The sequence below is a fragment of the Alligator mississippiensis genome, chromosome 3, assembly GCF_030867095.1.
Source record: "Alligator mississippiensis isolate rAllMis1 chromosome 3, rAllMis1, whole genome shotgun sequence".
Lineage (NCBI taxonomy): Eukaryota > Metazoa > Chordata > Crocodylia > Alligatoridae > Alligator > Alligator mississippiensis.
The window spans coordinates 34,447,715-34,475,685 of NC_081826.1; the positions used below are offsets into that span (position 1 = coordinate 34,447,715).

The following is a 27,971-nucleotide window of genomic DNA, read 5'->3' on the forward strand; positions in this document are numbered from 1 at the left end:
TCAAAGAAGTCCTTCCAAATCAATATGATTGCTATTTACAATATAAATACTTTAATGTAGCTATATTACTAATCTATAATTGACTGAGCACAAAATTCTGGATTATTTTTGGTGAAAATAGGGTATCGAGCCTTGGTTCAGGAACCAATCCCCCATTTATAACATTGTTCCTATGGGAAAATTGGTTCTGAGACATGATTTTCAGTAACCAATTGTGTTGTAAATTCATTTCCATTCTCTACCTGGAAAATTATAACAAATGTATACATTTCCATATAAAGAATCTATTTATTGAGGGGTCATCTTATATTCCAGTAAATGCAAGAAAGAGGTCCTTAAGTTGGCCTGCACAATAAGGTATGTAAAAGTTCTCCTGTGACATGAGGATATATCTTGGCTGCACTGATGAACTGAGCACTCCCTGTTTTGCTGCATGAGGGATGCTAAGTTGGGAGACGGTGAAAGCAAAGGAAGGAATGGAGGATAATTCTTATTCTAGGTGGAAATGTAGACTGTTCAGCTGGTCTTTCTATGAGATTAGGATGTGGGGGTAACAGAAGCAGGTAACCTACTATTATATATCAAACGATGGGATTATGACACAAGATCTTTTTAGCCAAAGCCCTCACTGTCCATGAAGCCCATTTATTTTCGGCTTCAAGGAAGGGCAGTATTTGGCCTATAGGATATATGGGCCAATTATGTTAGAATAATTTTATTATATAATTATACTATTATATATTCATTGTATAACCATCGTTATTTTTACTTTCACCTGATTTGAGTTATAATTTACTAAAAAAAAATTCTATTTTCACATGTTTACTATTAGGAGCTCTTTTCATGCAGGTGACTGGTGAGTACTAAATTTGGAGGTGTAAGTGGGAAGTTCTGTGTCTTGGGTCAGAGTAGCACATGGGGCAGTAGACACAGCTGGACTGCTGGTGTCAGTGTGCTGGCTGCCATTTTTGCACCCCACCACCCCACAAGTTAATGTCCAGGGTTCGTGCCTGTCCCCACCTTTGTTATACTACAGTTGCATGTCTAAACTAAATTTGGGTTTAGTTAAAAAGAATTTACCTAGACAGATACTGAAAGTCTTTTCTCCACTGACGCTAATTACCTCATTGATGCCTGAGGTACTGAAGCTCCTGGAAAACGATATCTTCCATATGTACCCCATGCATTTGGAATGTCCCTTCTGAATGGGCAGTATTCTACTGGGAAACCGACACGTAATCTAGTGGCAGGCCATTGGCAGGCAGGTAAGGCTATGACTGGGATTTGTAAGTTTGCCATGTTTTTAAAAAAGCAAACAAGCTTATTTACTAAGAGAGGGTTTTCAAGATTTTACAGGGTTAAGTCTATTTTTATGAGCATAAAATATATCTCACAATTTCCCCAGAGTTGCAATGCAGCCCATTCATTTCTTTTAACATGCATACTGTTTTTTATCCCTTTTATCCTTTTAATGACAACCATTCAACAATAAGAACAAAAATGGGCATAAAATGCCTTTAAGAATAACACAGGTCCTAAGTATTATTAATTAATAAATTATGTACGGGTCATACCTATATGTGTCTGGGGAATATGAGACGCTATAAATGCCAGCCATGCCATTAGCTCCGCATACAAACACACAACTGCCACCTGTCTGAGTCTCCAGAGTAACAAGAATATGAGCAGAGTGACCTGTTAATAAAGTACCACTAAAGACTATTTTTTTTCTTTTACGTAATAATAACTGGCTTATTTGTAATAATTGAGAAACTAAACACACTCATGCAGTTTTAGTGTTGGATGCTCCAAGACGTTCTGCAGTGCCCAGCCGATATCCATGTTGTGTGCTGGTCCCAAAGTGGACTACTGTACAGAAGTCATGTCAGTATTCTGTAGTTAGCCTGCCTGCTACCTCACCCCCTGAAATTAAAAGGATTTCAAATTTTAACGAATGAAATAAATGACTTAATAAATGACCCAGTATTCATGGGACGGCACAGCAAAAAAAATTACACACATTAAAAAATGAAAACAACCCCAAATTAACATACGGCTGACATTTCAATGAAATGTATTAATAATGGACTATAATATTTTTCACTTGAAGAGGGAAAGAAAATGATATCAAATGATGAGATTATGACAGAAGATTCTTTTAGCCAAAGCCCTCACTGCCCATGCAGCCCATTTATTTTTGGCTTCAAGTGAAGGGCAGTATTTGGCCTATAAGATATATGGGCCAATTATGTTATAATATCAGTCTCTTCACAGTGTATGTCTGGATGTCTTTTTTCAATTTTCTTAAGGAGCTAAGCAACTTAAATTGTATGAAAGAGTCTTCTTTTAATTATTATAACCAGGCTTTATGTATTCAAAAAGTAAGGGGCACAGAGAACTTATATCATAGAGACAATTATAACACAGGACCTCCATGAAGGGTGAAGAATATATTTCTAGATTTCTCCCCCTTCTATTTCTACATGGCACACCTGCCACCATAAGTTTTCCTTGTGTCATAAATACATGCTAGGAGTATTTGACAGGAATCACTATAAAACGGGCTACAGATAAATCCAGCCTGTTTCATTCCATATAGACTTTTTATGCTCGGCTCTGATGGGGCTGCTTGAAATGAATGGCCAAGGTTTGATTTTAGGCTTCTAGGTCATGGTTTCACCTTGACAACAGCTCTTTCATTTCAGGCAGTAACATTTGCCAGGATCCCTAAGGTGCTTTCATTTTTGTCAAGAACCGCAAAAAAAGAGTATGAAGAAATGATAAATCTTAATTCACAAGCTGCAGGACTATCTCTGTGTCTCCGGCACAAAACTTCAAATCCAATCCAAGAACTGGATGTGTATTAGAAGTCTGCAGATTTAAACCTTGTCCACCATGATCAAACTGGATTTATGGAGCATCATAACTCTCTAGACACCATCCAGCAGCTTATTAATTTAATAGACTCCTGTCCATTCCATGATGTTCCTGCCCTGACAGTCTCTCAAGATAAGGCGAAAGCCTTTTGACAGGACAGAGTGCATATATATTTTCTTCTGTTTTCTCATGGATGGGGTTGTCGACAACTTGAAATGTGTGGCTCAGCACATTTGGTTGTTTTTTTCCCTTTTTGCTGTGCAGGGAAGATGACACTGACTACACTTCTGTGAGCTACAGGGGTCATGAAGCTTGTGTATCTTTTCCAACCCCAAGTATTTATTTAGCATAAGAGTTTGCAAAATGGAAGTGAACTGATTAAAAGGAAAATAAACCACAGATATTACCAGTTCTATTACTGGTGGGGGGAAGAGGGGAGAAGACCACAGAAACTCTCAACTCAGTACCAGTTAGCATTATTTCCCTTGAGATTCATCTAGAAAATCAGGAGAAAATATAGTCCCCACACAAAAATCTCTGCATGATTGTCTTACTTTCACAAAATCCAAATGCAAAAAAAATATTTATTTTTACAAAGTCCCAGCAAACTGTCCTTCTTTCTTTACATTCACTGGTGAGTATAAGAGTTAATGTCCCTATTTATAGCTATTTACTGTGCTGGTCCCAGAGTACATTGTACATGGATCACTGTACAGGAGACATATTAGCATTATGTAGATAGCCTGCCTGCTTCTTCACCCCCTGAAATTAAAAGGATTTCAAATTTCAAAGAATGAAATAAATTATTAAATCAATGACCCAGTATTCACAGAACATAGCAACAAAAAAAAAATTTACACATAAAAAAAATGAAAATAACCTGACATTTCAATGAAATGCACTAAGAATGGACAACAATATTTTTCACGTGAAGAGGGAAATATATCAGTCTCTTCACAGTGTACGTCTGGAGGTCTTCCTTTTATTTTCTTTGGGAAAGCAGTGTAAATAACTAATATCTAGACAGTGGTTCTTAATCTTTTTAGACACCAAGCACCCCTTATTAGACTCAAGGCACCCCTCAGAAAAATGCCTTAGCTCTCTCATTTTTTTACTATGGAAAAATAATGGAGCAATTATTCTCTTCCAAAGAACTCAGACTATAAGAGATCAGAATGTTTTTGATAGTATGGCATCCTATTTGAAATCTCTGGTTTTATTTTGTGAATCATGTGCTGGTATTTGCACCCCTAACAGTGCTAACATGATACCCTTAAAAGGATCTCACAGCACAAGGCCTTTGTCCTCTCCACATTTCATTAAAAACACAAGAAATGCCAAACTGGGTCAGACTAATGTTCCATCTAGCCCACAATCCTGTCTCTGACCATGACAGGAGTGAATATTATATAGGGAGAACACTGAACCAGATCTCCCTAGAACAGTGATTTTCAAACTGTGATGTGTAGACCCCTAGGAGTCCACAGACTATTTGTAAGGGGTCCACAAACATGACTATGATCAGTAAAAAGTATGTGAATACACACAGTTACTAGGGGTGTGTGAAGCAGGCAGTATTCAGTCCGGATTCAGCCCAATTTGGGAGACAGTGATTCTATTTGCTGATTCAGATCACTGTCCCAATTCGATTCAGCTGAATCTGAATCTGAAGATTTGATTCTGATTCGGAGAATCAATGATTTGGTCATAGACACAGCTTTATATGTTTTTTCTATACATCTTGAGGTACCAGGCACAGCTTGTGAACACTGAGATGGTGGGGTGGAAGCAGCATCCCATGGGAGTGCGGGGGGGGGTTTCCCCGCACACTCGGTGGTGGACCTGGAAGTGGATCAGAAGTACTTCTGGTCCACTTCCAGGTCTGCTGCTGAGCGTGCAGGGGACACCACCACGGTCCCTTGGGACACTCAATCTGCCCACCATCTCAGTGTTCACAAGCCGCATCTGGTACCTTGAAATATATAGAAAAAACGTTTAAAGCTGTGTCTATGGCCGAATCATTGAATCTCTCTGAATCGAATTGGAGGCTTCCAATTCAATTTGGAGAGGTTAATGAGTCTCGTGATTTGATTCAGATGAATCTCCCGATTCAAATCTGGCATTCAGAGATGCCAGAGGAAATATCTCCAACTGTTCTATTCAACAGCTACTGATACATCTAGTCCCTTTTTGAACCTGGCTATGCTACCTGCTTCTACCACCTCCTGTGACAACAAATTCCATAAGTGAACTTCATGTTGCATAAAAAAGTACTTTTTCTTGTTAGTTTTAAACCTATCCCCTACTAATATCAGTAGATGCCCTTTGGTTCTAGTGGTTCCCTCTTGTAATTATCCCTACAGTTAATCCAGTTACCTATAAAATCAAAGAGAAGTAAAATATATGTTGCTTTTCTTTCTCCCGAAACTTGATCTGTCTCTAGTTTGGACTGTGAATTCCTTGGTGCAGGAATCTTTCCTTCTTGTACATCTTTGATGAATGCCAGATATAGAGGATATTATTATTAATATTATTATTAACAGTAATAAAAAAACCTACAACATTATGGGCAAAATCTTGTCTTTTGTCATCGGCGGCAGCAGCGGCAGTCCCTCAGAGTCAAGGATGACATCTGTCAGGCTTGATGGGTCCTCAGGTGACTGAGGAGCCCGGTTCTGGATGCACACATTCTCCATCAATGGTGAAATATTGTTGCGCGGGGGAATGGGATTTGCAGCCACCTGGTCCACTGAGGTGCGCATCACTTCGAGGCCCAACAACTTGATACAGAGGCGGAACAGCGGTGTCGGCAAGAGGAGAAGGAGACCAACCCAGAGCTGCAAATCCCACCTCCCCGTCCAACAACATGCCTTCATTGCCGAAGAACATGTGTATTCAGAATTGGGCTCCTCGGTCATCTGAGGACCCATCAAGCCTGACGGACATCATCTTCGACTCTGAGGGACTGCGGCCTCCGCCGCCAATGGAGGGAAAGGTTTTGCCGATAATTATAATGTTCTCTATATGTCCTCTATCTTGCCTTCCACCCTGTAGCCAAACAGGAACTCATCTATTCCATACACCTACTACAGGATTTGCACACAAGTTCCTTGGCCATTCTGTCAACCCGGCACCCTTCAAAATGGTGCCTTTCTGACACAGCCTGGCTCATGGTCCTTCCTCTGATCTTGTGAACTTTCTTGCAGTAGCTATGCAGGTACTTAAACTGTTGCTACAGGATTAGAAAAGAACATCAGGCCCCATCCTTGCATGTTTATGTTACTCATAGGCGCACTCGGTTATTATTCTGTGTAAATGTTACATACATACTTTCTCTTGACAGCAGCCTTTTACAGTTTTCAATGTTAGAAAGAGAGATTTTAAAATTAACTTTTCTATGAACTGAGACCTTGTATGAGGGTTAGTTTTCCATGCACACATACTTTCACCCACAAATAGGACAACAAACATGTGTAACATCACAGAAGACACTAACACATTGTTTGCCTAATGGAAGCAGTCCACAGGGACTAACAGACTTTCAGCAGCGACTGTATCTGATTTGTCCACACCGAATAAAGTACATTTATACACAGGGATTTAAAGAGAACGTGCTTTTAATAATGTGTGAAAGAACACCTTGCATTCAGAAACATAAGCCCCAAGTTAACCTTTGGCCCATTAAACAATTGCTCTTTGACCCATAACAATATACCCTCATATCCTAATGCAGCAGTATTTAAACCCCTTAGAATGTCTGTCCTATGCCTCACTAGGGTCCCTGATGCTACGTGTCTGTGGAGCAATTTACCATTGCACTGGCTGAAATTGCAAAATGCATTTACTTGCAGAAAACTCACTTGCTGAGGAAAGATACGGTATCAAGAATCTCATAGAACAACTACAGAAAAGCAATTCTATGTCACAGAAAAAAATTAAAATTTCTTCCATTGTACAATGGCTTTCAATACAAAGGTAAAAAGAACCCATATGTTTTCTTTAAACAAAGCATATTAAATGTTATGTGTGATTTCCTAGAGTAATAGAACTTAACCCTTTTAGAAAACTTGTATTATAACACATGAATTCCTACAGCTCAGCAGTGAGGTAAGTAAATAAATGCTATTTACACACTCAAAACAAGACAGAGCAGGCTTAGGAGACTTGCTTCAGGGGGACGGCAAATTGTGGCAGAGTGGAGATTGTAGTTGAGGACAGCCTAGCACCCAGGATCATATTATGTCCTCTAGACCATTCTGTCTTCTTAGTAGCTGCTATTTATAAATTAGCTCCATGACACAGTTTCAGTGTGGGCATCTGTCATTTTAACTAAGCTCATCCTGCAAATCCACCCTAGCAGGCTTGTTCTCCATTGTAATTGGAGAATAGACTTTTTTGGGCAGCTTTCAAGAGTAACATCTGTTTCAACAACAAGCACCCATGCTGTAGCTACATGGTGAATCATTCCCAGATTTTTATTTTTTTTTACCCATTTTTGTGTTTACAAAAATAAAATGAAGCCTTCTTACTTCTTGCCCTTAGGCAACATTCTCTCTCACTGGAATTTTGTCTTAAACTCCCAGCAAGAACTGACAGCACGTTTACTTGTGGAAGGATATAGGTTTTTATGGCATTTGACATCACATTTCAGATACTACTGGGGCAATTAACACATCATTCTGTCAGACTATTTACTAACCTTTCATTAAGAATATTTTGAACAGTAGTGGGATGAGAACAATTTCTTTTTCTATTGCATCATCTCAATAACAAATAAGGGCATAAAGTACATAGTAAGGCTGGATAGAGAATGAAATAATAAATCACTAACATAAATGTAAAAACAACCATTGCATAAAATGAAACATAATGACAGAAGGCTCAAAATATTTGAACTGCTGTTGCTGTACGATTGGGCCAGCAGATGGCTCTTTTTCGATAGCTCTAAGGCCAGTCGGCCAGTATTCCTGACCTCAAATCATTCCTGAAGAATATGACAATTTGAATCAAAATTGTAGTTTTAAAAGCAGCCATTTTATGATCTTTGGTTCCCAGAACAAAGATGCTCCATAGCTGCTATCTGAACTTTAAATACCCTCAGTGTTATGCAACATAACCAAACAGTCTCAGACATATATTAAACATGTTGGTTTTACTGCATGGAGTTATCCTGTGGTGCTCTGCAATCAATTACTGTTATACTACCATCATTAATAATTTTCTTAATGAAAATGATTCTGTTGATCTCCGTTGTATTTTAATTATCAGAGTTAAGCATAATTACACTGCAGCTCTGAGCTGGCATGTAGACTCCTTTAGGGCGCAATTTTGTTTTAACACACTGATAATGTAATTTTACATTGTGTCAGTTGTTTAGTTATTATCCAGTCGTACAATTCCGCTGTATTCCTGATAACAGATAATAACCTTAGCACCTCCTATATCCTGAAGTCATTTAAAAAGCAATATTGGAATTTCACAACTAGCTAACTTAATCGCCTTATGATTTTATAATTCCCACAGCTAAATATTTGTACAGGCCCCCTGTTTTAACAATGCCACTAAACATACAGTATCCATACATTTCATATGAAAGGGAGAATAGTTTATATAACACCCACAAAAATGTATAAATATGTAAGTGTGGTTTTCAGTTTGTGCAACTGTATTTTTCACATTGTTTCTATTCTTTCCTTTTCAGTGCCACTGCATTTACCAACATTCCTTACAGAAGATTTCTAGTTAATACCCTCACCCTTTCTTAGCTTGCGGATTGATTCACAGATCAGATTTTATAGGTTTTCCAAATCTAACGCATAATCCAGTGTTAGACATGGCTGCTTCTATAGTAAGCTGCTATGAACATACAGTCTGTTTTAAAATTTCTGACATTATGCTTAAGACATCTCTTAAACAGTTGAATGGGTCATCTTTTCTGTTGTGGAACTATGTATTAAAATATAAATAAACCATATTTAAATATAGTAGTAGACTGTTTCCTCTTTTCTGTTAAAACTATTTTTATATTATATAAAATAACAAATACAAACAAATATTTAAATGCAAAGAGTATTAGTGTAGTTACTAAGACTAGATCAACTGGGATGGAAACTGGGTTTCTTTCGCTATGTATCTTAATGCTGACACAGAGGTAGGACTGAAAGGATACAGGTAGAAATATATGAAACCTCATTACTTAATAGGATCACTTTCAAATGACAAATTATTGTTTCGTTTCTTTCATAGTGCATGCTCTGTCTCTGATAGTTTCTTCATACTGAGCATTTTTCATGCATGTTCTTGTCGTTTACAATTAGAGACATCAAAAATTAAAACTAAAATGACCAGAGTGAATTTGTGAATGTCACATATCAGTATAAACAAACTATATGGGCATGTTGCTATAAAAATAAAGAAAACCAATTTTCACTCATCTGTTTCAAACACTGTGGAGATTTTCGAAGGGAAAATTAGGTGGCTGGTTTCCATTGATTTTTAATATGAACTGAGTGCCCTAATTTCTTTTTTTTTTAAATCTTTTTTTAGATTCTCCCCAGAAAACTGCTATTTTTCCAACAGACAGGCTATTCTATGGCTGCACTATTTAATTAATGGGGTACAAAGGATGCCATTCTTATGCTCATGCAGTGTATTTGAGGTTAAATGTAATTCTCAGGTACACACAACATTGGAGGCAATGTGCACGCTTCCAAGAGAAAAATTTGATGACAAACATTTAATATTTAGTGATTTTCTAGTTTATTTCACTCTAAGAAATGTACCAGCTCAGTCTGTTCATCTTATCTTGAATATAGTGACAAGAGTGGCTCCCAGATGACCCAATCAGCTACATATGCAACCCACAGGCATTTGGTTCAGCTAACTGCTTCCTGGAATGACAATATGTAGTTAAAAAACAAATAAACACACACAGGAAAAAAAAACCCTCTGCAACAGAGCATCTAATTACAACTTCATGCCACCTGACACCACTGGAAGACAGAAAGCCAGCACAAATCAAGGCAATGTAATCTACAGTGTTGGAAGAAGGAAGCATTGTTGTATTTATTTTACCATCTTGTATTTGGCATTGTCTAGGGGTCCAATTCCACAGAACCTTCTAGTTAAAAAAATCTCATTTGCATTCAACAGGATTTCCAAGCACAAAGTAATTTAAGGACTGGATGCTTAATGAACAACGGAATAGTAACCCAGAGTAGGAAAGGAATAAAGTGAGCAGTCAGCACATTTCTACCGTACTTTTCAAATTTAGTTAATGCAACTTTGTAATATGTAATTTCAATTTTGATTTGTTTTGTTTGCATATTTTGCTATAGCACACATTTACAGTTTAGAAGGAATACCAATTTTTTCTTTAATATTTCAGGAAAAAAAAGCAATACAATTTTGAAGAACTACCCTCACAGCACTGTGTTACTAAGTGAAATAATAAACATTATGAATAATAAACAAAAGATAAAATAGTACATTTTAGTAAAATTACAATTTTTTTCTCAATTGTAGACCAAAATTAGAAAATATTTTCCAGGTTTCAAAGAGCCTTTCATTTAACTGTAGATATGATCATGTAAGATAACCATGTAACTGTATAATTAATTAGTTAATATTTGGAAAGTACTTTAAAGAAGGAAAGTATTATATATATGCTAAGTATTATTATAATTATAACAGGAACATAATGTTTGATAAAATAAAATCCTATGGGAAGCTATACTGTATTGTGAAAAAAATTCTCATTACAATAAAAAGTTTCTGAAGAAAAATTTGAAGCATATTTAACTTTAGAAAAAGTAAATTATGATTCTGGATGCATAAGAAAGCTCTGTTATACCACACACAATTTCTCCCACTTGGGGAGCCTATCATAATACTCTGAAGGAGCAGTAGTTTGAAATCTTTTAGTTCTGTGCTCGTGATACTGCAGGTATTTCAGGTTATAAAATTAACATGTCAGTGTTTTGAAATATAATAGAAAGAATTTAAGACCCTGGTGTGCAACTCATTTTTAACATGCAAATTCCCTGTTTTCAGCGTTTCAACTTTCAAAGGCTCGTGGCAGTTTAAAAGCAATCCTCTTATAAGTGTATAAATTGCAGTGATTATAAGAACAAGTTGTAATTGTTTCTAGTAAGTTTTTAGGAGTCTTTGATGTTATGATTAGTGTTTTGTATGTTAATATATTGATATGGGTGCTTATTTGCCTGGATGCTTGTATGCTGAAATGGTCACTAGGTTGCCTCAGCAAACAAATCTTTGATCTCAGTAGGTCTGTTTAGCTAGAAATAAAACTGAAAAGAAATTAAATAAGAACAGTGCATGCTCTGAAGTATTCACAAAGCACTGAGATTGGTGATTGCAAAGCAAGGATAGAGAGCCATAGTTTTACCAACTGATCTTGCCTGGGAATGCCAAAAAACAGATATACAAAATAAATAGCTTCAATGTCTTATATTGCTTTAACTATGATAAAAGGCATCATTTAGTCATTCACTATACCACACCCACATCAGGGTTGGTACTCAGGGCCCTCTGCTCCAAAGCACAAGCCTCTGCATATACTGGCCAGGATGATCAAGAACTGATATCCCCTACATGAGCCTCCTAACAATCACATTTACTCAAGCAATTTTGATATTCCATCCAGGAGATGACACTTGTACACACACCAATTAGCCACTTTATGACAAAATATGGTATTATGATGTCAAATAATAATAATCTATCAAAACTAACTTTATATATTTTATTTCACACTTTGGAATGTCAGAGGTAATGACCCTGCAACCTCGTTACCATTATTTCCTATTAGTGTGGAGACATGAATTCTTAACCTTTGTCATGGTTAACATGATTCCATTAAACAAAGGTTTCAAGTAGGAGCTGCTATGTAATGTGACATGGCGAAATGCAACCTGATATGGCATGTAAAATGTCAAGGAAAATTCACTTATTTAAAGTGCATAGATACAATATGGATCTGATGTTCCCCATGAGGCACTGACTCTGAGGGGGAAATGTATGGTATGGTATTCTTACCTGGAAGCTACCTAAGTCCTTTGTCAGATAATGTGGTACCTCTCTGCTTTTAAATCCTCTAATACATCATAAGTATTGTGGGGTTTTCAATTGTTAAGAGCCAGCAAAATGACTTTGTACTGTGAGGCGTACGAAACAAGGAAAAAAAAATTCAATTGAATTTATTCTCTAATATGCAATGGGCATAGTTAAAGTTGCCATTAATACTTCGCAAAGAATGTAGGAGAAAATCAGCTTGTGTTTACCTTTGCTGTACACAATACAGTTGTTTTTGTTGTCTTCCACTCCTTGCCAAGTCACATCCAGCAACCACTTGGGGCCAGCAGTCAGTACCATAGGGACTGAAGCCTTTGTCTTCTGTAGAAAGGATGATAACAAACAGATGCCATTTGCTTGCGTTGATTAAGAACTTGAATAATAATAGTAATAATCATTTTATTTGCAAACAACTAAATCTCCAAACCCAAAAGCCAAGGTCTTATTCCCCTGTTTCTGAGTTTTTTTAAGATGACACAAACAGTACGGCTTTAGTGCTTTCACTGATCTGAATGGTGGAACTATTATCAAGGATTTTTCCGAATGATATTGGATCAGATCTCCAAGATTACACAGATCTCTGGTGGCTCAGAATTATAAAGGGAATGCAGATGACTTTCGCAGCAAAGAGCCAAGTGTTTAGAAGTGAACTTTAGACACATTGTACTTCATTATCAACATGATCTCACTATTTCCTGAAACAGACAGGAAAGAATTTAAAGAATCAGTATCCATTTCAAAGACCTGTCCTGGGTAACATTTATATTATAGTAGGAAATTATTCTGAATGGATAATGCAATTTTCCCCCTTTTGCTAAGTGTTGATGTGCGATTTTACTATAGCTGAAATAATAATAATGCTAATGATTCACTATACATGGTCTCCAAAAAGACTGTAAAAGAGGTAGTATGAATAAATTCAAATACAGAGGAACTAAAGCGTGACATCCCCTGCTCTGCAAGGCACAGAGGCAAGGAGACACACATTGATAATTGTAACAAAAACATCTCCTGTGTACATTTTAGATTCTATACTCAGAGGGTTTGGAATTTCAGGAGGTACAGTATAAACACCCAAATTATTTGTGCTTAACTCTCCATAAATCTAGTGGCAAGATACACTAGCTGATCTGGAATTTAGCAAGCCTTATCATGACTGTCCTTTTTAAGGAGTGGTACTGAAATGCCGTTTAGACTTTTATCATTCACAGCCCTTGTTCTGTATATCAAACACTATGAAACCACAACACAGAGTACAATAAAAGGGTCTCAAGGTAATTTAGAACTGAATGTTTTACCAAGATATAATCCTGTCCAAGAGACTCCAACTCTTTCTGGGAAAATTTCTCATATTTTCTGTTCTATCACTGATTGTCCAGTTGGTGCTAGTATTGGTTCTCTTGGGGTTTTCCATATCATGAAGTGATTTCAAATATCTAAGGATCTGGAAAATCATGGTATGACACGAAAATTCTTGATGCATTGGCATTTATTGAGTATTGTACAGACTAGATCAAGACATTTGGTGAACTATATTAAGTGGTGCTATTGAACATACAGTACATACATTTATAGGAACAGATTACTTACAATTATGATGAGAGGATTTTATTTCTACAAGGGACTTTTATATCACCAGCAAAATACAAATGCTAGAGTAAGGCAATGCATATTGAATGTAAGAATATTTCTTGTCTTTTTAATTGGCTTTGACTCTGTTTCTTTATACCACTGCTGCACTGACTTTAATATTCTTCAGTTTCCCTGTGTTTTATCTACTGCATTCTTCCTAAAAATATCCATGCACAGTTTGGGGTTTTTTTTTAACATTTCCTCTGTGTGCACTTTATGTTATATTATTTATTTTTCTGAACTAACAATTGGAACAAACCAAACACAACTAAGGAATTAAGTAAGGCTGTGTAGAAACATTCATTTCTAACAGAAGAAACTTCTTCCAGTTGAAAAATTGCCCAGAAGCTGGACTGTACAGATGTTCCCCCAGACCCATGGCTGGAAAGCTTCACAGGCAAGCTCTTTTGTCAAGGTGGATTAGAAGGCTGCTTCCTGTTCCACCCCTGCTCTTTGGAGGCCCATTGGGGAACACTGTCAAGTAGAAGGGGTTCCCATACCAGAAAAGCCGGGAGGGGTTCCCACCCTAAAAAAATTCCTGCCCCCCCATCCTATCAGTCTTGGCAGGAGGGAGGCATCCTCCCATGGTAGTAACCCTCCAGGTTCTCCCTTGTATATATAAAACTCCACTCCTTGAACTTCTCTGGGTTGATCTGAAGGAGTGCAGGGAAACAGAGGAGGACTACTGCAGTTTCAGGAGCCTTGCCAGAGGGACATGACAGCCTGCGTTGCCCTGTACTGCTCTAGGGGCAGACAGTACATACACATACAGACGTTCAGTTTCTACCAGAAGAATTGCTGTTCTCCCAGTAGAAAACAAGCATGCAGGTCTTCAAGCATTTTCTTTTGGAGCAAAAATGGTTGTTCTGGGAGAAAAATAACCAGGAAACAACCAGGGTTAAATCATCCTCAGGAGAGTTTCTCTGAGGAGACTAAACGTCTGCACATGTTCCCACAGAACCACTCTTCCTGGCCACATTTTGCCCACCCCTGCTCTAGGAGCATTGCCCCATGCCTACTTCCCTTACCCCCACTGTCACTCAGCTGAAGAGCCACCCAGCTGGGTTTTCAAGCACAGCTCTGGACTGCATCTGCTTCTCCTTGCCCCTCTCACCACTCAGCTGAGTGGCCGGGGTGGTAATTTAAAAGCCAGTGGTGCTTAAGGCCAGCTCTCATCTCTGCCAGCTTCTTTTTCTGTTCTCACTACTCGGCTGAGAGGCAATTTAAAAGCCAGGGGGAGCTTCCTGGCCCCTCTAGATTCCCCTTGCCCCTGAGGTCACCCAGCTGATCTGGAGTAGAGCTAGGTGCAGCATGGGAGAAATCAGGCAGCTGCTTCCCTGTGGCAAATCTCTGGTAGTTCCCGGCCACCCCTGGTTCCTACAGTTTTCCAGGTCAGCCTAGAGGGATGCAAGGAACAAGGCTATTCTCCCACAGTGGTGGGGGGAACTGGGAGGGTTACCACCATGGGAGAATGCTGATTTGCAGGATGGGGGGAAGGGGCACTCTCACAGGGCTTCCACCATTGCCTATGGCACCTGCTGCTTTTCAGAGCTGCCAACTGTCACCTGACAGCCCATCCCCTTCTCAGGAACAGGCCTCTAACCCCATCCTGGCTGGAGAGCTCTTGCCTGTGAAGCAAGCTATACAGTTTAGCTCCCAGGCTATTTTTCTACTGGAAGAAATTTCTTCTGGTAGAAACCAATGTCTGTATGCAGCCTCACTCTTCTTACTGTTGATACAAAGGTACAGCCTGATTGCCCAGTTAAAGTTAGGTTTTATCATATTACATTGTTTACACATTACATGTCTGACATTACCAGCTATGACATGGCAGTGCTTATGTATTGAGTATATAAAAAGATATTTTATAAATAAGTCATACAGTGAAATAAACAATATCTAAGGGGGCAGGTGACTCACCTTTTATTGTGATAAATAAAAGGAGTTTCATTCTGTTTTATACAAAATACACTTTTCATGACTATAGCAATGAATGTAATTAAGAATCTGGCCCCATTTGTTTAAAATTACCATAGATTTTAGCGGCAAGGTTATTCCATAGCAACTGTGACTACCTGGCTGTTAGGAGGTAATGTTATGATTAAGGGTGTGTTCACATACAGTGCTAAATATCTGCAACTCCCACAGCAAGTAACCATTTCATTTATGCTTTTGTGTTCATTTGCATACTTTTTGTTCTCTGGTTGCTGGAGGAGTAACAGAAAGAGTGCAATACTTTTCTGGAGGTGGTACCTGACCAAGTAGGTAAAACAGACAAACAAGCAAAAAGCTTTCTAAGCTAGAGTCCAAATTTAAAACAAAGAAGGCTTCTCTTATCCTGTAAATGCAGAAAAGAACATGCGTTACTTTCTTAAATGCTCTAGCTCCCATTTACACAACTATCCTGGGTATCCTTTTCCTAGAAACCTGACCTTACATTCCTTTCCTCTACCTCTAAGGTTTTGCATTGTGCTTTATCTGAATTGCAATTGTATCAAGAAATCCCAATCAATATTAGGGCCCTGTTGTGTTTGGCATAGTAAGAGACTGTCTCTGCCCCAACAGCATTTAGAAAGATAAAGTAGGTGAAGGAAGGAAAAAAGAGGCAGTGTGCCCATTTTACAGAGGAATAAGGTGGAAAGAAATTATGTTTTGCCCTCTGATCAGGACATTTCTCCTCTGATTAGTCTGGGGACCCCATCCCTGGCTATTACTTGTAACTGTGTCTGTTAGACAGATGTACCACTAAGGCACTCACTTGAGTTTATGCATCTCAACATACGCTGAAAACCAAGAATCATACACAACACCACTTCACAGTTAAATGCACCACTTGATTGTTTAAAGATTTTTCTAGCACTTAGGAAACTGAACAGGGAACATTAAAATAGCTCCCATGTTAGTTTTGCAGTAAAACTTGAAATGAATGGTTACTATCACTATGCTAGGCTGGAGGGGGAGCAGGGTGCTTCTCTTTACATTTCTGCCACATGAGAAGAATTGGTGGACACATCTCAAAGGAAATTGCCATGTCCCTCCCCCAGTTCTGGTGCCAAGCTATGAAGATATGAAAATAAACGTCTTTCAGTGTGAAAGTGAAACTTCACAAGGCCCTGGCTGCCTCTAAAATTTGGCAGTCCAACTGAAGGAGAGAGGCAATGACTCCTCTTTGAAGTTCTTTAGATCCATAATATAACAGCTACAAGATGTGTCAACATACTGGGTCACTGTAGCACGTCTTGGAGACCTGAAGCTTTACGTTCATAAATTCACATACGATGTTTACTAATGAGTCATGACATCCTAACTTGTTGTGGCTCAATACTTAACAAGAACTGAAGCAGGCTTACCGATTCATAAAAAAGCCTTTTCCCTAGAATAGTTAAAACTAAAAGACCTCAGTCCAAGATAACAAGAAGCTATGGTTAAATCAGTCATGCCTTTATCACCTTAAGATTAGACTGCTGCAATGCGCTATACCTCAGGCTACATTTTAAATCCATTTGAAAGCTGATGCAGACTGTGGCAACCCACTTATAAGTAGGTTATCTTGCTCCAAGCATGTTACACTAGTGCTTTTTAATCTGTATTCGGCATCTGTGGGCTACCAGGTAGATTTTAAAGTGCTGGTTGCAACCCAAGAAGTTTGAAATGACTTGGGACTTGTGTCTTTTTGAGAGACCACTGCTCTGCCCATGCTATATTACCTAGCTGAGATTAGCACTTGAGATTGGGCTTTCTTGGCTTCAATCAGAAGGCACTGCTGATAGGGCAGTACATTCTCCATGAGGACTCTTCAACTTTGGACTTTGGTCCCACTTGAACCAAAATATTGAGTGTACTGATGTCAGATCACCCTTTTACTTGGGCTTCTAGGGTCAGCAATGCTGGCTATGGGTCAGTATTACAGGAAACCAAAACATCTTTAATCTTTTTGCTGCCTTGTAGCATTTAGCTGGTCATTTAGCTTTTAAAGTGATTTCAGAGGTGCCTACACCTTGAGAAAGTCATGTTTTTATATTCTTATAAATCTAAAGAAATTAATATGTTAGACAAAAAATTATGTAATATCTTCTATTGGACCAACTACATGGTTAGTAGAGATTTAGATGAGCTTTTGTGTGCAAGTTATCCTGAACAAGGTTGCTGAAAAGCTTGATTAAGTCTTCCTCACATTTCCTGGACTATCACTCCAACATGACTAATTAAATGCTAGTAAATTTACCTGAATAATCCAAACTCTCTGAGTACATCCAAATATAGTCAGTTCCAGGTGCTTTTCATAACAGAACGACTAGTATGAAGTGCTGCTCGAAAAGGATTTCAACAATCAAAGTAAACATTATTATTCCTCTGACAGAAATATTAAAATTATTCAAGCAAACTTACATGCAAAGGAATTTAAACAGGCATTCTTTAACGTGGCTTAAATTCAGATTGATCGTACAACAGACAACAGAATATCTTAGAATTGAAATATTGCTCCCTCTTGATTCAACACAGAGGCAATGGTTCCTTGAATATTTTGCACCTGAATATGCTAAAGGTCTTATATTTGTACAAACCATAACCAGACAAATTTGACAAGGACAAACAGGGTCAAAAGTGTGATTTCTCAGGGAACAATTAGAATCAGCTAATGAGGATAAAAGAGGTCAAGCAGACATACACTCTTTACTAACCTTTGAAGTAACTGGACAAACAAGGGAGATAGCCTGCAATAAATGTTTATACTCAAGTCAAGAGGTTAATGGAGATAAAAATAGCCAGCACAGAGGTCTGAGAATAGTTTTACATTCCAACCTAAAAGGAATTAGTGTTAGCAAGGTAAGTGTTAGTTGGGCTCTTTATTAAATTTAGTATGTGAGATTACTAACATTAGATATGTACAACCTGGCAGAAATCCTAAGAAACCCAAAGTCAAAGAAAAATTTGATGCAAGCAAGTAGCTTGGAATCTATGAAATTCTGGTGCCAGTTGATTGTTGTGAACTGTTTCTGAGAAGTTGGATCAAAAGAAGTCATAGATATTGAAAATGTCCAGTAAGTCAGCATGATATGATGGCAACATCCCAGGGATGCCCTTCCAAAGTGTGAGCATTATCTAAGGGTACATCCTGTTCACTGAAATGCCACTATATTTCTAACCTTTATCTTTTTTCCTTCATTCAGTACATGGCTTTATAATGTGAAAAATACTTCCTTAAAGTATTACTTCATCATATAAAACGGGACTGCTAGAGAAGACATAAGAAAATCAGGGAGAACTCTTTTTAAACCACTGTTGAATCACCCCAAACAGATTTCCCCTATACAGCTCTTAGAGCTCTTCCCTATTATCATAATAGGGTATGCTCCTAGAGAAAGTTCTGGTGCCCTCTCAGTACAGTACTACTTTCTACAGCCAATTACAAACAACACTGTATTTAGAGAGAAGCTGTAAATATACCACAGGAGCCTACAGACGTGAATTTGGGATAGTAAAAATATCAGTTGTAAATATACTCTTGTAGGCTTTCACTATGAAATTCAATTCGACTGCCCCAGGGCTGGTGTCTCTCTGACACCGCACAACTCCCGCTCTGGTGACACTAAATTCACCTTTAGTAAAGTCACACTACACAGCTCAATGATGTATCAAAAGTAAAGGTATGTAAGCTCATCAGATCCTTTCAGCTGGAAAAGATTATATGTTACCTGTGGCCATCCTCCATGGAGTAATAATATGGATTTAATTAGGCCTTAACCATCTCTCATAGACTGATACTTATTCTAGGCTTGGATGTCATAATGATGATTTTCTACCCCAGCTGTACATAGAGCTCTGTACTATACCTTCAAGAAACTGCTGCAACTTTTCCAGTTTGCTTCTTCATCAGAAAATCTATTACAAAATCCATCACCCTTAAAGTTCATCTGGATGTTAACACCAAAGTTGTAGTGGTCTGTGCCATCACTACCTGAGAAGGCCTTGTGTGTGGGTAGGAGAGAAGTAGTTCTGCAGCAGGTGCTATTCGCTCTCCCAAATAAACATACTTTGGCTATCTGGGAGAGTTCTGGGGTACTCCTTGCTGTTAGTCTTTCTCACGAGAATAGGACACACATGCAGTTAGTGGTGATAGGATAGGGACCAAACAGCGAACAAGCCCAGTGTTATTTCTTAACTTTTCGGAAAAGGGGAAAGGGGATCTTTATCACTGGCCATAAAATGAGGGTACAACCACGGAGGGTCCCATGTTACACTGCAATCTGGATTACATTGATACAGTTCTAATGCCATTACTATAAACATTTGGAGACCTGCTGGACCTGACAATCTTGTATCGACCTGAGACCCACTTTTAATTTGGGAATCCTCACATCTGAAAAACATGTCTCTTTACTTCAGTGGTTCCCAACCTTTTTTTTCCCCCGCAACCCGCAGCTGGGAGCGAAGTGGGCACCGTCAGCCTGGGGGCAGGGGAGCTCGTGGCACACGGCACAGCTCATCTTTTGTGTGCCACCAACATTGCCCCTGAGACTCTCATTTGGGTTGCAACCCAGGGTTGGGAACCGCTACTTTACATGGTACAAGATCTATTTTTGTTCCATGACTCCATATATATTTGTTCCTGTTTCATGATATCTAAAGAGGCATGGAACAAAAATGGGAACAAAAATATGACACGTATGTTTATAATATATTACACACTATGCAAAGAGAGAGAAAGAGACAGAGAGAGAGGGGCCGGGGGGAGGGGATGGGGAAGGGCTCAGCAATGCTCACATGGACTACTGCCAGATGAAAGCTTTAGAAGTTTCAAAACAAATGTGAATATACACAGATGGAATCCTGAAACCTCTGGCAGACATTAATATAATCATTCCATTGGGAACTGATGAATACTATGCCCAATCCCAAATATTGTGTGACCTACCATGCCAGATGTGAATGGCAGGCTGCAGAATATTTGGAATCAGGCATAGAATTTCTTAGACTGCAACATGCATGGGGAGTCCAGGGCTGCCCTTGCCTAATCCCTACGATCATCTGATTGATGGGACTGAGCATGGGGAGACCTGACGTCTAGGATATAGTCCACCGTAGTCAATCCCTGAGATTCAGCAAGGGGCACTACCAAACCAGAATACAGGATGGCTTGCCCAATCCTGATGGAAGGGCTTCCCTTACCCTGACACACAACCTGCTCTGCAGCCCTGGAGCTGCTTCTGAGGATCAGAAGGGTCACTCTGGAATCTGGGACACATACCATGTGTTCAATTTAAGATGCAATACAAACAACATAGATGTTCTATATTAAATGGGGAATATCTTTGAGGCTGGTTTGCCATTTTATCACACTACAAATTGGCTGAACATGTGTTAAAATTTATGTCATGATTTACACGACAATCACACCATAAATGTAATGCTGGGCATAAAAGACAATGGGTTCCCTACAACTAGGAAATCCTGCTAATTACTCCAATTTTGTCAAGTCAAACAACTGAACATACACTTCAGCATACTTCCACAAAGCCAAGAGAGACAAAAGAAATATTCACGCATAAAAATGGTATACTAGCTATATTACTGCTTTGCAATGATATAAAGACAGCCACCTAAGATTTCAAAGCGCTTGGCAAAACTCAATGACACTTGCTTGCATGTGCCTCTTATGCAAACTAAATGCATATCAAATTTTAGAAACATCTAATATTGCCTTGCCAGAACAGACCTTTTCAGGCTGTGTAAGGAGGTGCTCAGCCTTCGGGGCTTGAAACCCAGCTGTGGCTTGTCAGCAGCTAATAATCTATTTGGCTGGAAGATGGGGAATGAGCTGAAGCTAATGACTAATGAGGGTGGAGCCACAAAGAGAGTTAGGTGCTCCAGAAATGGAGTGCAAGGAGGCCAGGCAGGCCCTTCTCCTTGTCTGAAGGAAGACAGCAGGTTTTGGTTTGTTGCTTTCTGGTCTGTTTGTTTTGCTTACTGTGGTTTGGTTAATTTATTGTGTATGAAGTTTTGCTGGAAGGAATAAAAAAATGGCTTTGTAGCCTGAAACCAGAGCTGAGAGGAAGGAAGGGATGGTAGGGAACCTGTTTATGGGTTGCTATGTAAATCTGTTTTCAGATCTTTGCAACTTAGGAACTGTGCAGTAGCTGGTTTTATATACCGTTTTAACATGCATCTCTTCTACCTTATCTATGAGAATGCAGCCCGTTTGCGTCCTTGAGAAACACTGGATGCATCTACACAAGATGCTTCTGTGCAATTGTTACTGTGCATTTATTTAGTACTTGCATTAATACTAAAGCAAGTACTAAAAAAATACATAGTTACCAGAGTTACTGTGCAGTAGCACCAGTGAAAGTCTTTTGGGTGATGCTACTGAACAGTAGCCTAATAATAGCGTGCACTAGCGTATTAGCACTGTCCGTGCTGTGACGTGGCTCCTGAGCCACTGAGCCTGGTCCCCTGCTTTTGCAGGCATTCATTTACCCGAGAAATCCCTAAAAACACAATTTCAAACCCTTACACAACTACAATACGCCATTCCTGAAATGCTGAAAAGACCTACTATTATACTACAGATGAAAACAATCACAAGGAAACATTTTAATATAGGCTCAGATCATCATAGGGTAAGGCATATGACTGGCAGAAGGGAACATCTGCGCACTCTAGTCAAAAAACTGCAGCCTTAGCTGTGGCCAACAAATCAATGCTTCAAAGGAAGGTAATTGTTCCACATTACACTGTGAGCTGCACAAATGTTGATCAGTATTAGTGCTAGCTCAAGTTTGGAGTACTCAGATGTTCAAGCCAGGAGGGGCCTGGAGGACTAAAAGGTAAGAATCCCTCCTCCCATTCCAGGCTTTCCCCTGCCTCCTGGGACTCCCCTGGTTTTCCCCTACCTCCAGGGCTCCCCCCCATGCCCCCTGGGGTTCCTCTCTGCCCCACCCACCCTCACCTTTATGTTTGTCCCAGGGGAGCAGGCAGGGAAAGGTTAACTGCTGCTGCTCTTCTTGGGGCTGAGCCTGCCCAGAGAGCAGCAGCGGTGGGACCAGGCAGTCAAGTTAACACTTCCCCACCTGCTGCTCTGGGACAGACGGTACAGGCAGCCACACATAAAGGGGGGATGGGACGTGCAGTAAGCAGGAATCTGGGGACAGGGTGGCAGTGGGCCCAATCTGGGCCAGGAAGGGAGGGGGAGAGGGTGGGTGTTTGCCCTATGGTGTAGTCTAAAGTGGTTACACCTTAGTTCAACACAAGCTGGGTAGCATGGTTCAGAGATAATCTTGCCCTGCAGTGGCTTAATTCTGAGCCACATAAGGAGTGCTTAAAACTAGTTTCAGGTGTCCAAGTGTTCAAATCTTCAGGAGCTGCTCAAAATTATCATGTAACAAGGCCATAAGAAAAGCCGTCAGAAACCAGTCGAATTCATGAGGGGAAATATTTCTTCTGGGCCCCTGCTGATGACCAGGAAAGGGCTTGAAATATGAATTTCAAGACACATATCACCAAGCCACAAAGGCATGATTTAGCCTTGTAGGGTGGTCTGCTTTCACAGAGAGTCTTGGAGCCTCTACTATGCTGTAAGTGGCAGCTGTACCCTGACATGTCCCTGGTTTATCAGGGTGTAGGAGTTATGAAACGTCATGCAAGAGGTGATAGGATGTTTTATGATAGGTAGTTCAAACATGACAAGGGGAAGAGAGACAAAGGCAAAGAGCTGTGACTCAACATCCTCTCCTTCTTCCTGGAAATGTTCTCCAGGTCTGGAGTTGAACGTACAGGTCTTGGATTGGCTTCTTCAGTCATCTCTGAACTCACTGACAACTTCCTTATCTACTGAAAGACTCATTCTCATACTGAGGGATTGCCAATGACCAAACATGACAACCCCAGGACACAAAGATTTGAGAGACAGAGACTGACAGAAGTCAAACTGCTAATGTTGGCGGAATGAAGTGTGATGAAACATAAATATTGCTAATGTAGCAGAAAAGGTGGGTGAATAGTAGGAAGGAGACTGGTAGGCCAAGGAAGTGTTAAGGAGTTTGGCTCCTAAAGGGAGCCCATGAGGAGGGAACAAACAATCTAATATGGTTTTGCATATTGGGAATGACAAGTTAAGTCTGTGTGGAAGTTCAGGCTAATTCTGACCAATTTCTAGAACTCAGAAGATGACATAATGAGAAATCTAAGGGGATAAAACAGAGCAAGAGAGGGGTTCTTTTCTAGTGTGAGCTGATATACTATAGCTAGCCAGTACAGGAGAGCTAGGATCTGCCTTGTTAGTCCAGTTGTGAGTATGCTGGATTGCTTGTAACTGCAAATATTGTGTGTAACACTTATTATGGTAGCTAATGGATAGTTAGTATTTTGTTATAGTATTTTAGAGTGCTTATTTAAAGTAACTGTATAACTGTTATTGGCCTTTGGATTTTTTACAAAGGCATTTTAGCTGAATTGGTCACTCAAATTCCAACAGAGGCAATCCTCAGAATGTAGTGTTCTTCATTTCCAGCACCCAGGGAATCCTATTCAAAATGGCTGAAACTGGTTTAAGATACAACTGGTTGAATGTGCTATTAGACTATACACCCCTTCCCTGGATCAAACTTACTGCTGGCTGTGACTGCTTCCAGATGACTCTACAAATCCCAGAGGCATCTGGAAGCAGGAAGAGGAAGTGATGAGCAACCCTGCAGAGTCCTGCTGCTGTAATTCTGGACTGCAAATCCCAGAGACCTCGGGGGCAGTAGGAGGAAGAGGTGAACACACAGCCACAGAGTTGTACTTTAGCACCCCTGGCTTCTGGCCTGAGTCACTGCAGGCATGTGGCTGCATTTCCTGAATCAAAGGCAAATGTCTGTTCACTTCTGTTTCAGTTTAATCTGTTCAGTTTAACCTAACCTGCAAAGACTGAATCGATTCAGCCTCAGGCTTTTTGACTGTCTGTACTTCACCTGAGAGGCAGTAGGAGTCAGTGTAGGGTAGTATTCATTTGTCATGTGGATGTTCTTATAATGTGTGAATGACTGGACATGAGTGCATTAAAATAATAAAATGGTCTTAAAAATACTGTGATTTTATAAAATCATGTTTTCAAGCTTTTGTCTGTAACTAAAATGGCAAGAAACTTAAAAAAAATCAGAGATGCTCCCATATATACAAGACTCTAGAGCTGGGATTTTAAAAAACACCCAGAGTCACAAGGCTCATAACTAAGACATTTGTGGAAGTTTCCCCATGTCTTCCCTCATTGTCACATAGTCTTGGGAGAAAGACAGACGAAGGATTCACAAGGACACTCCAGTTTCAACCCTCTCCCTACCACAAAGTCCCTTCCCCTTATATTTACATTCTTTCCACCTCTCCCCTGCCCTGTCCTTTTCACTCTCTCTCTTCTCCTCCCCTTCCCACTTAGCTCATCCTCTCCTAAATAAAGACTTCCCTCCCCACTCCATAAAAAGTCATAGAATATGATCTTTGTTGCCATCACATAATTTGCTTTGTGTGTAACAGTCCTTCCATCATGTGCTTTGTCTACTGTAAACTCTTTGGGGCAGAAGCCATATACTCCTCCACATTTGTATAAAGTCCGTCACAAGGTGGCTCTATTTTCAGTTGGACCTTAGACAGTAAGGTAATAAACATGATTAGTGTAAAAGTTCTGAAAACTGGGATACCGTTTGGTCTTCTAAAGGGGGCACAGTATCTCCATTACATGTTTATCTGTTAATGGCTCAGGCATCCATCATGGTTATTATACCTTTTCAATTTACTGTGAAGCTGAATATTTTTGATTGTACACAAACATTCATTTATCTCTAACAATATGCATACTAATGAATAAAATATTAAACCAGAGATGAGAGGATCATACTTAGAATCATAGGAAAATAGGGCTGGAAGGGACTTCATGAGGTCATTCTAGTCCAGCCCTCTGCTCAAGGCAGGATCATATGCAGTATTATTAAACAAGATAGGTTGTAGGGTGGCTGCATTCATTCACACTGGTTATCTGGGCATTTCTTCTACTGTCTGCCTTACTTGCTATGGGCTACTGAGAATTAGGAAAGCATTATTTACATTTCATACCTTAACTGAATATCTGCCTACCTCAGCAGATCTTAAAACTCATTTCAGGTTTACCACAAGAAGACGAAAATCATATTTTTTAATTATGTGCACAAGAAGTCTCCTTATTTTGAAAGCTCTGGCTTATGGAAACATCTGCTTCAAACAGTGGGAAGATTCAGAGGCTAAATTCAGGGATCAGCAAAGCCATTCTCTGCTGTTACATTTCATATAACAGAGATCATGAATTGTTCTTCTTTGTTATTTTTTTAGAACTATGAGAGGAGTATGTAGCATTTGAATTAATAATGCATTTTTCAAATGTCCATCTAGCCTCACTGAAACCAAACACAATGATTGCTGCCTCTCTCATGAATTTGTATAGCTGAAACTGCAAAATAGGTTGTAGTTTTTACCCTGTTTTGTTTTGCAGTAACTTTTGAAATATTTCTCTGTCTCTTTTTAAATTCAGAACAAGCAATTCAGACACAGAGGATCAGATTCTGTTCTGCCTCTTAAGTGCAAAAGTGGCCTTAGACACCTCTACTCAATTCTATTTTACCTTGCTTGAGTTCCTGAAAAACTGTTAAGGCAAAAGGTGGGTGGGTCTTCCTTGTTCCCACTGCTTTTTTTGTGATTCAACTTTAAGCATAAAATGGTGGTTAACAAAAATACATGTATGAATGGGTTGCCAGAGACTTGAACAGGGTGCAATAGAATCTGCCCCATAATTCCTGTAGTGTCCCATTTAAGTTTGTTAATGTAATAGCTTTTATTTTTAATCAAGTGATTTACAAAAAAAACCCCCAACCTGAATATACAAAGCTAAACTAAATAGTCTGTCACCAGGCACTGTATGTTATAAAATTAGTGTTTAAATAATTAGATGTTTCATTTTGAAAGTGTAAAATATCATATTAATTATTATATATTATTATTACTTACTGACACTAAGAACATTTGGTTATTTCTGACATACGTATGGATTTTGGGCTGGTGAGGCTGAATGGGAGATCATATTTTAACACCAGTGAAAAATACTTTAGTTGAGTTTGTAATTTTCGCTGAAATCAAAGAAAAGTACAAGGTAGGAATTTTTCCATATGTAAGGCAGAGGAGGCCTTAAAGCACTATCTCATTGCAGCACTATTCAGAATTCATTTCAAAACATGTTAAGAGGTCTTTAAGAAAGAAATAGATAGGGATATTAGCCTACTGCATTTAGGTAGGGCTAAATTATTAGGTAATGCAGTACGTAGGCTCAAAGTAAGGACAAAGAAACCAGTCCTTATACAAGTACATATGATATTATATCTCCCACAACCATTATTTGCAATAGCATTTTGTATATTTGAATAAATACTCTGTGGTTTTACTTAAGGAATGTTTTTTTCAGTATTTTTATATATGTATATATGCATATATGTATATATAAATCAGGTGTATACTAAAAGAAAGCACAGTTATTTAAAATATCAGTTGGAGTTTGACATATATTCTATCAATTTGAGTTCTAAAATCAGGTCTTAAATTTATTAAAATTATGAACTGTAGTTTAAAAAGTCAGTTCATGCTTGACAAATAATTCACTAACCAGAAGCCTATATATATATGTATTTTATTGTAGTCCATTTAAAGCAGTGTATTTCATTTTCAGATTACACTTGACCTGTTTGGAAATCCTAATGCATATTCTACAGTCCTCACCTATCCCTTATGGTGGTAATGGACTAAACATAATGAATCATTCTAATTTGGATGAAAGGACCACACAACATTGCTATAGTTTTTAGAGACTTAACTCTCAATTCTGATCTTCTAGACTTATGAATACATATTTTGGAATAGTCCACATATCTATACATCTGTTGTATCTCAAGGGGTGAGAATACTGCTAAGTATTCTGACCTTCCAATGTACTGTATCAAATGTGTGGCCGTGGGATATGAAGGGTTTGATTACAATGGTATTTTAACATTGGTTTAATATATAACAATGGGACAAAACCTCATTTCCCCTTTATATTCCTAATTTCCCCTTTAACCATAACCCCTACCCCTCATATCTGCATGCACAAAATTTCTACCACAGGTGGAAATTTTTATATATACTATTTTATATTCTGAATTCTCAACTTGACTGTAAATGAACTGAAACATCTTCCTGAAGTGATGTAAAACAAAGAGAATCTCCTTAGGAATGCAAAAAGCCCGTTCTGTGCATAAACACAAGTTTAAATTATCTTTTCTAATGTCCACTGTTACATTAGGTGAATGATTCTTGGCTGCTCATGGTAACAGTGA

General features: G+C 38.9%; 1 protein-coding gene across 2 annotated transcripts in view; it reads right to left on the bottom strand.

Moving 5' to 3' along the window:
• Window positions 1-27,971, bottom strand: part of ZFPM2 (zinc finger protein, FOG family member 2) — a 438,050-nt gene that overhangs the window by 125,274 nt on the left and 284,805 nt on the right. For both annotated transcript variants that reach the window (XM_059723815.1, XM_059723814.1), the window contains one exon: window positions 12,180-12,291. In XM_059723815.1, coding sequence (XP_059579798.1) covers window positions 12,180-12,291 — 112 coding nt within the window. The remainder of the gene's footprint in view (window positions 1-12,179; window positions 12,292-27,971) is intronic.